At 39.2% G+C, this 12,495-nt stretch overlaps 1 protein-coding gene across 13 annotated transcripts in view; it reads right to left on the reverse strand.

Moving 5' to 3' along the window:
- Positions 1 to 12,495, reverse strand: part of MAST4 (microtubule associated serine/threonine kinase family member 4) — a 564,301-nt gene that overhangs the window by 47,859 nt on the left and 503,947 nt on the right. For all 13 annotated transcript variants that reach the window (XM_078449281.2, XM_078449273.2, XM_078449270.2 and 10 more), the window contains 3 exons: positions 7,934 to 8,035; positions 5,176 to 5,308; positions 1,642 to 1,709 (listed from right to left, as the gene is read on the reverse strand). In XM_078449281.2, coding sequence (XP_078305407.2) covers positions 1,642 to 1,709; positions 5,176 to 5,308; positions 7,934 to 8,035 — 303 coding nt within the window. The remainder of the gene's footprint in view (positions 1 to 1,641; positions 1,710 to 5,175; positions 5,309 to 7,933; positions 8,036 to 12,495) is intronic.

Raw genomic sequence — 12,495 nt, forward strand, 5'->3', positions numbered from 1 at the left:
ACCATCCTGGATGACTTCCGTGTCCCACAGGTAACTTACCCAACACCCTGGCCTCTGGGCTACTTTAGTTGCTCAACCCAACAACTGCTTCTGTCCTCTATTTCCCCTTGGCCTTTGGCACAAGTCTTAGGTCCAGTCATCACTGTTAACACCCCATCACAGAAAATGTAATTCGGGACAAGGACCATGCACTTGTTCCACTATTCCACTCTGATGGGTCCCCAAGCTTTGGGCTGTTCAAAGCCCACCTGTCTCATTAACTTTTCTGCACCCAGGTGACCTCATTCATGCCCACGGATGATTCCTATGTCATTCAGAACTCCACCCAAAACTATCCCTCTGAGTGCCCCAAAATTCCACACCATATATATAGTTGCTAGTTTGATGGCTCTGCGTGACTGTCCCCCCCCAAAAAAACTTAAATCTTAACACATTCAAAATTGTAATAAATATGATAGAATTAACAAAAATAACTATTGGGACCCCTGGGTGGCTTAAATGGTTGAGCTTTTAAATGGTGATTTCATCTCACACTTGCAAGACTGAGACCCACGTAGGGCTTCCTGCTTAAGATTCCCTCTCTCCCTCCCTCCCTCTCTCTGCCCGTCCCCAGCTCATAGGCACTTTCTGTCTCTCTCAAAAAACAAACAAAACACCCACCAACTATCATTTATTTAGCATTTAGTAGTGCACTGACCTAACCATCTAACACAAACTATCTCATTTAATCTTTTATCTTTTTTTTTACAGAAGAAGAAACTAGGCACAGAGATTCCCACAGCTAGCAAGAGGTATGGCCAGCTTTCAAATCCAGGCAATGTTACTCCAGAGCCTGGGTTCTTAGCCCCCAGGCAATACAGCTACCTCTCTTTTCTGACCACCCCCAACTCGCTCCAGGCTGGTTCCCAGGATGACGGCATCCTGAAACTGTCACCTGTGCCACTGCATAGTCTCCTGAGTGGCTTCCCCGTGGTCACCCCTGTGTGTTCCCCTCACCTCATCTACTGTCTGGACTGTAGTCAGAAGACTGGAAGCCATGACTCTGATTGGGTCATCCTCCTGTCTACTTGTCTCCACCCCACAAACACACCCATTTCCCCCAAAGTTCACCTGCTTCCCACTGTTCCTTGAAAGAAAAGATTTGACAAAGATGAGCAACAAGGACCTGTATGTCAGGTTTTTACCCAAGCTCTCCAATCTTTGTGGTCTCCTTGCCCTTGCTCTCAGATGCACTCTGCTCCCTTGTGGCACAGTTTTTGCCCAGGATGTTCCCTGGGCCTGGAATGTTCCCCCTGCTCCTTCTTATCCTAGCAACTTCTCATGCCCCATCTCCTGCGCCATTTCCTTGGGAGATCTTATTGGACTGGCAAGACTAAGGTCAATTTCTGTATGTTTAGTAGCACATGGCCCTTTTTCATCATTGATCTTATATTCAAGTTTAGCATTTTTCTTTTTTCATGCATGATTTCTTTTTATTAATTTTTTTCTCTTTGAAAAAAAGGACTAAAATTATATGCTTACTGCCTTGCAGATAGAAGCACAACACATGCTTAGTGAAGAGACAAAGTAATTAACACACTCCAAATCTCCAGATGTTGATAAACAGAAAAACCAACATATTTCATCAAGAAAGACACTTACACTCACTGATTCATCTGTTTCTGGTGTTTCTGCTGTCCCACTGTCATAGTTTCCCAACTGAGCCATTTCTAAATTAAAAACAAAACAAAAAAAAGCAAAGTTTAAGAAAAATACAACAATTATAACTAGATAAGAAGTAATATCTTTGATATTAAAAACACTTTACTCTCTACTTCAATATACCCATGGGAAAATCTTAATCAAAAATGGTAAGAACCACCAGCTGCTGTTTTTGAAATTGTTCATTATATGCCCTTCTATAGAACCCTATTTCTTATGAACACCTAGACACGGGTACTTGAGAGCTGGGCTTCTGCTTCAGCTAGCAGGATTCAGTAGTCGACACAATCACCATGGGGTGGGGTTGGGGCAGGTGTGTGTGTCAATGATTATTCTTATGATAGGATTCTCAAGACAGGCAAGTCTTCCCAGGCTCTGAAAGGCATCAAAGATACACTGACCACAGCTCAGAGATGATTCTCAACTTATGGCTGAGCATTCCTTGCTCCATTTCTTTCACATCCACTGAGCAATATCCCCTTCCCGGTATATTAAGAATTTGCAATTTGTCACAAAGGAAGTAATAGTTGTTAAGAGACGCTTGACGATGAGAAGGCTTGGGTCACCACAGTCAGCACTTACTAGGGACCTTTTAACCTCAGGCTCTTCCTCTGTAAGATGGGAACAATGTATTCATCTTTTACTAGTTTCTTATAAGTACGATATAGGATATTCGTGTAAGGCTCTTAGCATGTTGACTAACAAAAATTAAGTGTTCACTGAATACTGATTGTTATTTATTACAATCCAGCATGGGCTGGATGCCACATGCCTGACAAAGTAATACCTTGGTGGTCTGCTTAAAAGACACAAAAACAAAAAAGAAAAACAGAAACAAACAAAAAGACACAGGCATTTAACCACTCAATCCACAATGGAACACATCTCTGAGTCTACCTAAGTAAATGAAGAAACCAAATTCATTTTATGTTCATTTTAATTTCTACACCTAAAAATGTTTAATTAAAAAAAAAACCCAAAACATGAAGGAATTCCCTCCAAAACTTTGATAGGTAGTTATCTCTGAGTGGTAAGACCACAGGTAATTTGCATTTTCTAATTTTTCAAAATTGAACGTGTATGCTAAGTTATATATATATATATATAATAACTTATACATAAGTTATAGTTTTTAGTTACCTATTTTTGTATGCATCTAAAAGGAGTGCTTAGGCTCTCATTTCATGTATTCATATTCTTATAATTATAATCATCCTTTTTGGGAGAGATTACACATAAAAGATAGGAAGCAAAACAACAATGGAGTGTTGTCTCCAGATAAAAATTAATAAACTTCAGAATCTACACTAAGTGAAGACTTAGTGTAGACTTCGGCTACCAGTAGCCGAAATTCAAGACTAAAAATGAGCTCAGTACTAACTACGTGCTTCCTTGGTGTTATTCCAGTGATGTCAACATCCTCTCTGACTAGGACCTTAGATTGTTGGACTGGTAGGTGAACCAAAATGTGTTCAGTTGGAGGGATTCTCAAGGAAGAGACTGACTTGAATATTGTTTGAATAAAAAGGCAATAGTAGCTAACATTTATTAAGCATTACTGTATCCTGGGTAGAGAAATAACTCACATAATGCTAAAAACATCTCTATGAATAGGTACTACTACCCTGGTCTCAGGGAAAGAACACTGAGGCACAAAGAGGCCCATCAACTGCATGGTCAAGGTCACAGCCTGCAGGGCTGGTCCCGGGGTGCAGACCTGGGCATTCCCACTCCACACCCTCACTCCAGACTTTCAAAGGTCAGGCTGTAGGCCTGTTAGTGCAGATGCTGACAAGAAGGGAAACAAATGGAGACCAGATTTTGTAATAACAGCAGGCTAAGTGATATTAAATCGATTAAAAATGATCCTCAGATCTGAATCAAGAAAACAAAGTGTCAAGAGTTAAAAACACAACTCCCAGTGATAAATTTGCATTACTAAACACAAAACTGGTCCAAGATCACTATTAAAATTTATTTAGAGTCTCTATAAAGGTACTCAGATTATTCACCTACCAAAGTTCAGCCTACAGTGTTATTTCCCTCCAGGTAAGAAAAGTGTGAAGTGCTCACTCGCTCTACAATTCAAGGGCTGAAACAACCTTAACTCTACCAGCGTGAACAGTCACTATAATATACTTTGACAGCCTCCCCACTCCAATTATTTTCATAAAAAAACAAATTAAAAGATGGTTCTGTTTTAAATAGGATTTCTGCTAAATAACTATTATCTGAGAAATACATATTATTTGCAAGCAGTGGGTAGTAATGGAATGGAACCAAGAGTCAGCTTTTGAAGCAGGAAGCTAAGGCATCATTTTGTAATGCCTGAAGAGATTTTTAAAACTCATCTAAATACCATTAAACATCTGCCCTTTTTATTTCATTGATTTAAACCATTTCTGAAGACTCATGATTCAAAAAGGTAAAGATGGTAATTTAAAAGCCATGGGGAAAAATCTCTCCCCAGGGAACTTTTCAGAAAAGCAGCCACCAGTCTCTGATAAGTGATGAATCTGTTGTGGTATTGCTTTCAGTACAGTATAAATTTATCTGGCATTATCTCCCAGTAATGCATGCATCATTTCACTGGAAGCAAAGATCGGATGGCCGTAAGAGCAAACAAAGCAGGGGAAATAGGAGAGCAGGGCAGAGAGCAGCAGGTTCCCTGGCTTTAGATGGGAAAATATCTGTGCCAACAGTCACCATCATTACAAACAATTTAGCAAGATAAACACTGTTTGCAAATTCAATTTAATGAACCAGGAAGACAATTTTGAATAGAGGAGCCTATGATTGTTTTTGACTCTTTTTAGGCAGTATGTAACTCAAGTGTTTTAAATGACCACCCCGACAGTAACGAGTAGGAAAAGGTAGGGGGCTGGGGGGGGGGGGGGTCATTTACCAGTATTAGATTTTTTAAAGAACCGCTAACAGGGTGCTTAGTCTTGTGTGTATTTAATAGCATCAGATGTATTTTTTCATCTGAACCGACCACAAATGCTTTCATACGCTTTAAAAAACATTTCCCCCCCCCCCGACGGACATTCCTGTATATTATCATTTTTTTCGTAATTTTTTTTGTTACGTGCAAAAACAGATCTACCAACACTGCGCCTGATCTATATCTATCATCAGCTGCATTACTCCCCAATTCCTTTAAATGTCACTTTTAATTTAATTATAATTAATTTCTTTAGCAACATCTTCAAAAGTACAAGTGCACTTGAGGAGAACCCAACGGAGCTTTGCTGGAGAAAAAAGAGAAAGCTGAAACCGAAACCCTTTCAGGACACTCTGGCATTGTCAGGCTGACAGGCCTCTAGCATTTCAAGGCCTATCCCTATACTGCAGGTACAACACAAAATAGGTCATGTTCACCTTTTCTTGTGGCAAAAGTAAAGAGCTGCTAAGTTCCTGTATGAAGTCACAGAGCGTAGGCAAGTAAAAGGCCAGCCCAACCCAGGGACTCACCTTCCAAAGGATCCTTATTGAGCCCCAGCTGGCTAATGATGTACCTGGGAATATCAGTTTTAATACCCTGTCCCTCTTTGGCATGGCCTTCGGCTGCTTCCAACAGGTAGTAAAATTCTTCAGGATCAAATTCCTAGCAGAAGACAAACACAGATGGAAACTAACTTGAGCCAAAATTCTCTGAGGTTTTAGTGCATCAATTCCTTTCACAGTAACATTTGCTGGATATACATGGCTGTGGTTTGTGCAGAAAGGAAGCAAATGATTTTAAAAAGTATATAATTCTCACCTTGTATTTGAAGCCTTTCATATTCTGAGGCAGTACATTTAAGTCCTTGGTAACTCACAGAACGACCACTTCCAAATTCCTCGTAATGTAACTTTGGAGGTTCTGTATATGCTCCATTTAAGAAATCTATCTCATTGGAAATGAACAAGTCTAACATTTAAATTATGCTTTTTGATTAAAACTTTAAAATCCAGGGGGCGCCTGGGTGGCTCAGTGGGCTGAGCATTCAACTCTTGATTTTAGCTCAGATCATGATTTCAAGGTTCGTAAGGTCAAGCCCTGCATCGGGCTCTGCGCTAACATCACAGAGCCTGCATGGAATTCTCTCTCTTCTCTCTCTGCGCCTCCCCCTCTTGCTCTCTTTGTCTCTCAAAATAAATAAATTAAAAAAGTAAAATTAAAAAAGTAAAATAAATAAAATAAAATAAAATCCAGAAATCTTATCCAGAAGATTCAGTTTCTCCTTCTCCATAAACAGCCACAAAAGGAGTAATGCTAAGATTATATATTCTCAAACGTCTTGCAGGAAACTCCATTAGTACAGAGGTATCCAAAAACATTTTTTAAAATCTCAATATTACCATTTTATCAGTATATCCTAAAGTTAATACTCCCGTAATGTGAAGATGAAGAAAGAAAAATATGAAATTAATGTTTTCGATTACCAGTGCCTATTTTAAAAATTTGGTAGCACATCTTACTCATGTATTTTACTCCCTTTGGCTGTTACTTCTAGGATGTAATAAAAATCTTTAGGATTCCATCACTCTAGATGGATGCCGTGGGTTTATGTGTCGTAAACAATTATGTTTACGGACTTAAATGACAGTTGCTACTTTCAGTTGTATTTCCTAAATGTTATCCCCCCAGGATGTTACCCATTTTGATTAATGCCTCAAATAGGCAACTTTAGAATATCAGCATTTCACCTGAATTACTCAAGGGTTTCTAAAGGCTATGTATAAAGAAAGCTCGCTGTAAAGAGAGTAAAGCCAAAGGAGCGTATACACTCAGTGTCCTTTCTGTAAACCTACAATGATACACAGCACAAGCCTGAAACAGTAGGTATAAGACCAGTGGTTGGGGAATGTTCCCTAAAACTCTAAAGCTCCAGTTTCAACAGAGCTTCAAATAGTGTTGAAAACAGCAACGTTTTCAATTCTACTTCTGAGCTCACTCATTTCTATCTTTGAGAGGCTATACTTTTACTTTTTCTCTTCTGGTGTGGAGCGATGACTGAAAAAATTCACTTCCTCTTTTAGGGCAAGATTGTCTATTCGCGTATCTGCTGTTGTCCAGAGAAACAGGTTAGAATGCTAAGTGGTATTTTCCCTCAAATGAAACAAATGCAGGAAGTCCATGCATGTGGTACATAATTCAAAAAGTACAATGGGAGACACAGTACAAAATCAGACTTCCTTTTGCTGGCATTTGCCAGTCACACAGTTCTCCTCCCAGAAGCATCCAGAGTATTTTTCCCCCTTTATCCTTCCAGAGACAAAGCCAAATGGTGCTTTTGATTCTGTGGTTCTAAGGGTCCTGGCCACTGATGGAAAGACCTACTCCACCATGCCCCGCCCTGTCTCAAGATTTCCCTTCTCCTGTGACTCTCAATGCACTGGTATATTTTTTAGGGGGCAGTGAACATTGCACTATTACAAAAAAGCTATGAATTTTAATCAAAATAAGGGCAAAACCCTAGCAATCCACCCTATACGTATGTGTGTGCATGTGTAATACCGCAAAGCTGTACTGCACGGGGTACAAATATTTCTGAAGTGTTGCAAATACTTTAGTGTGATGTTAGCAGATCTTAAAAGTGAGTGTTGATACAGTGCTAAGCCCCTTAAAACTATTCTCAGGCTCAAAGCTTCATGTGTGTTCACAGTGTGGACTCAAATTTCAACCAGAGTTACATAAAACAAAAATTTTTAAATAGGAAAATGATTGACAAAATGAACTAATCTCTGAAAGTCTCACTTCTTGAGGTCTGTATGAGACGCTGGGGTACTTGCCCAAGCTGGTTGCTGCCTAGCATTTATTTCTAACATGCCACATTTTAAAAACAGATGATAAATAACTATAGATTATTATGTATCATATTGCTGGTGTCCCTTTCTCTGCATCTTGCCAACACCAAAAAAGTAAGGCTCAAAGTGTTTTAAATTAACTGTCACCCAGTATCTATGCTAAGGTTAACAAGCACATTAGTTCATGATTATCTTTCACATTTGACCAGAATGTGATGTGATTATCACTGAATACAGCACAAATCCTAGAACTCTTACTTCAAACCAGAAAACAAAAATCACATCAGGATGTCCTCATAGACATTCACAAGTTGTAGTTCCTGCTGACTCTTTCCATTTAACTCTAGTCTTCGAAGCCAAAGAAACTGAAAGTTTCTGATGGTCACTGCTTTCCCACAGTTAACAGTAAATAATGGAGTCACATCTAGGGGCAACTTACCAGACACTCTAATAGTCGAGCTGGGCGGGCAATAACAATTAGGATCTTTCGAACCAGTTGTTTAATAAATGCCAATTCTCCACTTTCTGAACGATCATGAGCCTACAAGAAAGATGATACAGAGTTGCTCTATTCAGTGGAAAAGGAAATCAGCAAAGCACGCTAATTAGATAATTACAAATCTCTGAAAATTAAGTGATTTAGAAAATACCTTTCACAGACAGATAAGCGGACATTATCTCTTCATAAATGGACACTGTTAAAATTCTTTACCTACAAAATGGCTCTATTAGCTAAATTTCAATTGCATAACTTTGATCTATTCGGTGTGTAAAAATCAAATGTTAAAACTCCTAATGTGAACCATGAATGATGGAGAGATTAAGAGATTATGATGCATTAAGTACATGATATAAGTGGAGTGGGAGGCTGATAAGGGACCTTGATTTACCAGATAAAGCAACTTTAGCTATGAAATGGCTAACACAGTGAAGGGCTGCTTTTGTTATGCTGGACATTTAACACAGTCATGAAATATATTTTACACGTGCACCATGATTAGCCTACAAATTTGTTATTTATGACCTGTAAGAAGTGTGCACTGCTGATTTCAAATGTGAGGGAGATAACGTTTATACGTGGATATATTCATACCAATTTGATTTTGCATATTGAATAAATTATACCTAGGCACTCAACTCAGTAAAATTTGACTTTAAATCTTTTTAAATTTTATGTTATCGTGTGCCTGGGTGGCTCAGTTCATTGAGCATCTGACTTCGGCTCAGGTCATGATCTTGTGGTTGACGAGTTCGAGCCCCACGTCAGAGTCTGTGCTGACAGCTCAGAGCCTGGAGCCTGCTTCGGATTCTGCGTCTCCCTCTCTCTCTGCCCCCCCCCTCCCCCCCGCCACTCGAGCTCACTCGTGCTCTCTCTCTCTCAAGAATAAACATTAAAAAAAAATTTTTTAAACTAAAAATAATCAGTTCATTCCTACTTCTTACTTCTAAGAATTATCAGCTATAACCAAAGCCAGAACATACAATGGGTTGTATTAACTCAAATAATATTTTATATACTAACATTATTGGGGAGGGAGGAATTCTGTTAAGACAACACCAAACAAAATCACACAGCATGAGAAGAAAGTTTCCAGGCTGCCAAGAGCAAGCACCAACACTAATGGATACCCTGTGTTTATATTTTAAGTATTGGCTGCTACAAAAAATACTAAGACCCATATTTGAAAGTAGGTTATAGTTTCCTATGGATATTATTTTCTTTGGCTAAATACACCTAGGTGAGAAAACAAATGGAGACATCAAGCATTTCATCTGGAACTGACCTAGACCTCAGGACTTTAAAAAGCCATCAGTTAAATCAACCTGCTCAAAGCCACAGGGGGACCTTGCCTGGGTCTACAAAAGACTGACAATGGGGAAAGCAGCCAGGAGATACCAGGCACACAAAGTCACAGCTGGGAACTAACAACAATTGCATCCTGTGGAAGGTAAAGGAAATTCCCACAATAAGGACTCCATCTGAAAGGCACAAGCTTCCCTGTGACTCTTTAGCTCCAAACTCTGGAAGGACACTGTCAATGTCATTCTGAAGATAGTTTCAATTTTCACACAAGGACTGAAGAAAATGTTTATCCGTGAAGATAAATAAGACAACCCAACAATGCTCTTCATACCACAAGTAAACACGTTTCTCTGCTCAAAAGACAAATTTCTCTAAATATCAACAATTATATTATGCTATATGGCATATTCAGATGATTTTTGAAACCCAAAATTTTCTTTTTGTAATTGCCATGAAACAATCTGCCAGGTCTATTAGACAGAAACAAAATTAAATGTGTGTGGTGGGGGGAAAGGGGTGGCAGGATTTCAATGTAAACAGCTTTGGATATTGATTCTATCCCTTTCAGGGAAAGCCTCTGAAGGAAAGAAAAACACAGGACTAAACTAGTAATTATGGTAACATCCTGGGACAGAACTGTGGAATTAAGGAAGGAGCATCTCACAGAGACTGACTACAGAGTTACTCTCTTATCTGCCTCTTCTGTTTCAAAATGCACCATTTAACAAATGTCATTTTCAAGATATTCTCATAGCAAGTAATATGCATTGCGTTCCTAGCCTTTTTGGGGGGAGCTGTTGGATTAAAAGGAACAGCAGAAGTGAATTATTTGACAATAAATTGTAATAAATCAAGCATTTTGACATGCATATATACATATCTTCTTTCTCCTTCCCTTCCTTCCATAATTACTGAGGAAGCAAGTATCAGCCACAGTGCTAGGTACCAGGGGGTTGAAGACGATTGGGATGTGATCCATGTTCTTCAAAGAGCCCTCTTTGAAAACCCCAAACAGAGCATGAAACTGCACTATGGTCAATGTGCCATCTTAGGGTTTTTACTTATAGACAGAAAGGAGCCAGTGAGGAATGTTATTAAATAAATGTTCTTACAGCCACAGAGAATTAAGAATTTGGGAGTCAGGACTACGGTCTCAGTGAACTGTCCACGTGGAAAGATACTCCTTAGCCAGGCAGACACATGAATCTGAAAGCTAAGAGCTGCTGGTTGGAGATACAAACAGGAAGCCATTAGAGTTCATCGGTCTTTAAGAGAGCCAACAAGATCACCAGAACAGAGGGAGGAGCAGTGGGCCACAAATCAGATGATGGGAAAACTAACTTTCAGAAAACACAAGTTAGAGGAAGAGCTCTTAGAAGAAGCAGAGAAAAAACACAAGCACTAAAAATATCTTGGGGCTCTTGGGTGGCTCAGTATGTTGAGCTTCTGACTTTTTTTTTTTTTTTTTTTTTTCAAGAAAGAGTTAACATAGCAGGCCCGAAGCTGCTGTGTTTATTTTTTATTTTTTATTTTTTTCCAATTTAATGTTTTTTTTTTTTTAATTTTTTAATATATGAAATTTACTGTCAAATTGGTTTCCATACAACACCCAGTGCTCATCCCAAAAGGTTCCCTCCTCAATACCCATCACCCACCCTGCCCTCCCTCCCACCCCCCATCAACCCTCAGTTTGTTCTCAGTTTTTAACAGTCTCTTATGCTTTGGCTCTCTCCCACTCTAACCTCTTTTTTTTTTTTTTTTTTTTTTTTTCCCTTCCCCTCCCCCATGGGTTTCTGTTATGTTTCTCAGGATCCACATAAGAGTGAAACCATATGGTATCTGTCTTTCTCTGTATGGCTTATTTCACTTAGCATCACACTCTCCAGTTCCATCCATGTTGCTACAAAAGGCCATATTTCATTTTTTCTCATTGCCACGTAGTATTCCATTGTGTATATAAAACACAATTTCTTTATCCATTCATCAGTTGATGGACATTTAGGCTCTTTCCATAATTTGGCTATTGTTGAGAGTGCCGCTATAAACATTGGGGTACAGGTGCCCCTATGCATCAGCTAACATCATCCTCAACGGGGAAAAACTGAGAGCTTTTTCCCTGAGATCAGGAACACGACAGGGATGCCCACTGTCACCGCTGTTGTTTAATATAGTGCTGGAAGTTCTAGCATCAGCAATCAGACAACAAAAGGAAATCAAAGGCATCAAAATTGGCAAAGATGAAGTCAAGCTTTCGCTTTTTGCTGATGACATGATATTATACATGGAAAATCCGATAGACTCCACCAAAAGTCTGCTAGAACTGATACATGAATTCAGCAAAGTTGCAGGATACAACATCAATGTGCAGAAATCAGTTGCATTCTTATACACTAACAATGAAGCAACAGAAAGACAAATGAAGAAACTGATCCCATTCACAATTGCACCAAGAAGCATAAAATACCTAGGAATAAATCTAACCAAAGATGTAAAAGATCTGTATGCTGAAAACTATAGAAAGCTTATGCAGGTAATTGAAGAAGATATAAAGAAATGGAAAGACATTCCCTGCTCATGGATTGGAAGAATAAATATTGTCAAAATGTCAATACTACCCAAAGCTATCTACACATTCAATGCAATCCCAATCAAAATTGCACCAGCATTCTTCTCGAAACTAGAACAAGCAATCCTAAAATTCATATGGAACCACAAAAGGCCCCGAATAGCCAAAGTAATTTTGAAGAAGAAGACCAAAGCAGGAGGCATCACAATCCCAGACTTTAGCCTCTACTACAAAGCTGTCATCATCAAGACAGCATGGTATTGGCATAAAAACAGACACATAGACCAATGGAATAGAATAGAAACCCCAGAACTAGACCCACAAACGTATGGCCAACTCATCTTTGACAAAGCAGGAAAGAACATCCAATGGAAAAAAGACAGTCTCTTTAACAAATGGTGCTGGGAGAACTGGACAGCAACATGCAGAAGGTTGAAACTAGACCACTTTCTCACACCATTCACAAAAATAAACTCAAAATGGATAAAGGACCTGAATGTGAGACAGGAAACCATCAAAACCTTAGAGGAGAAAGCAGGAAAAGACCTCTCTGACCTCAGCCGTAGCAATCTCTTACTCGGCACATCCCCAAAGGCAAGGGAATTAAAAGCAAAAGTGAATTACTGGGACC

The sequence above is a fragment of the Panthera onca genome, chromosome A1 (genome assembly GCF_046562875.1).
Source record: "Panthera onca isolate mPanOnc1 chromosome A1, mPanOnc1 haplotype 2, whole genome shotgun sequence".
Lineage (NCBI taxonomy): Eukaryota > Metazoa > Chordata > Mammalia > Carnivora > Felidae > Panthera > Panthera onca.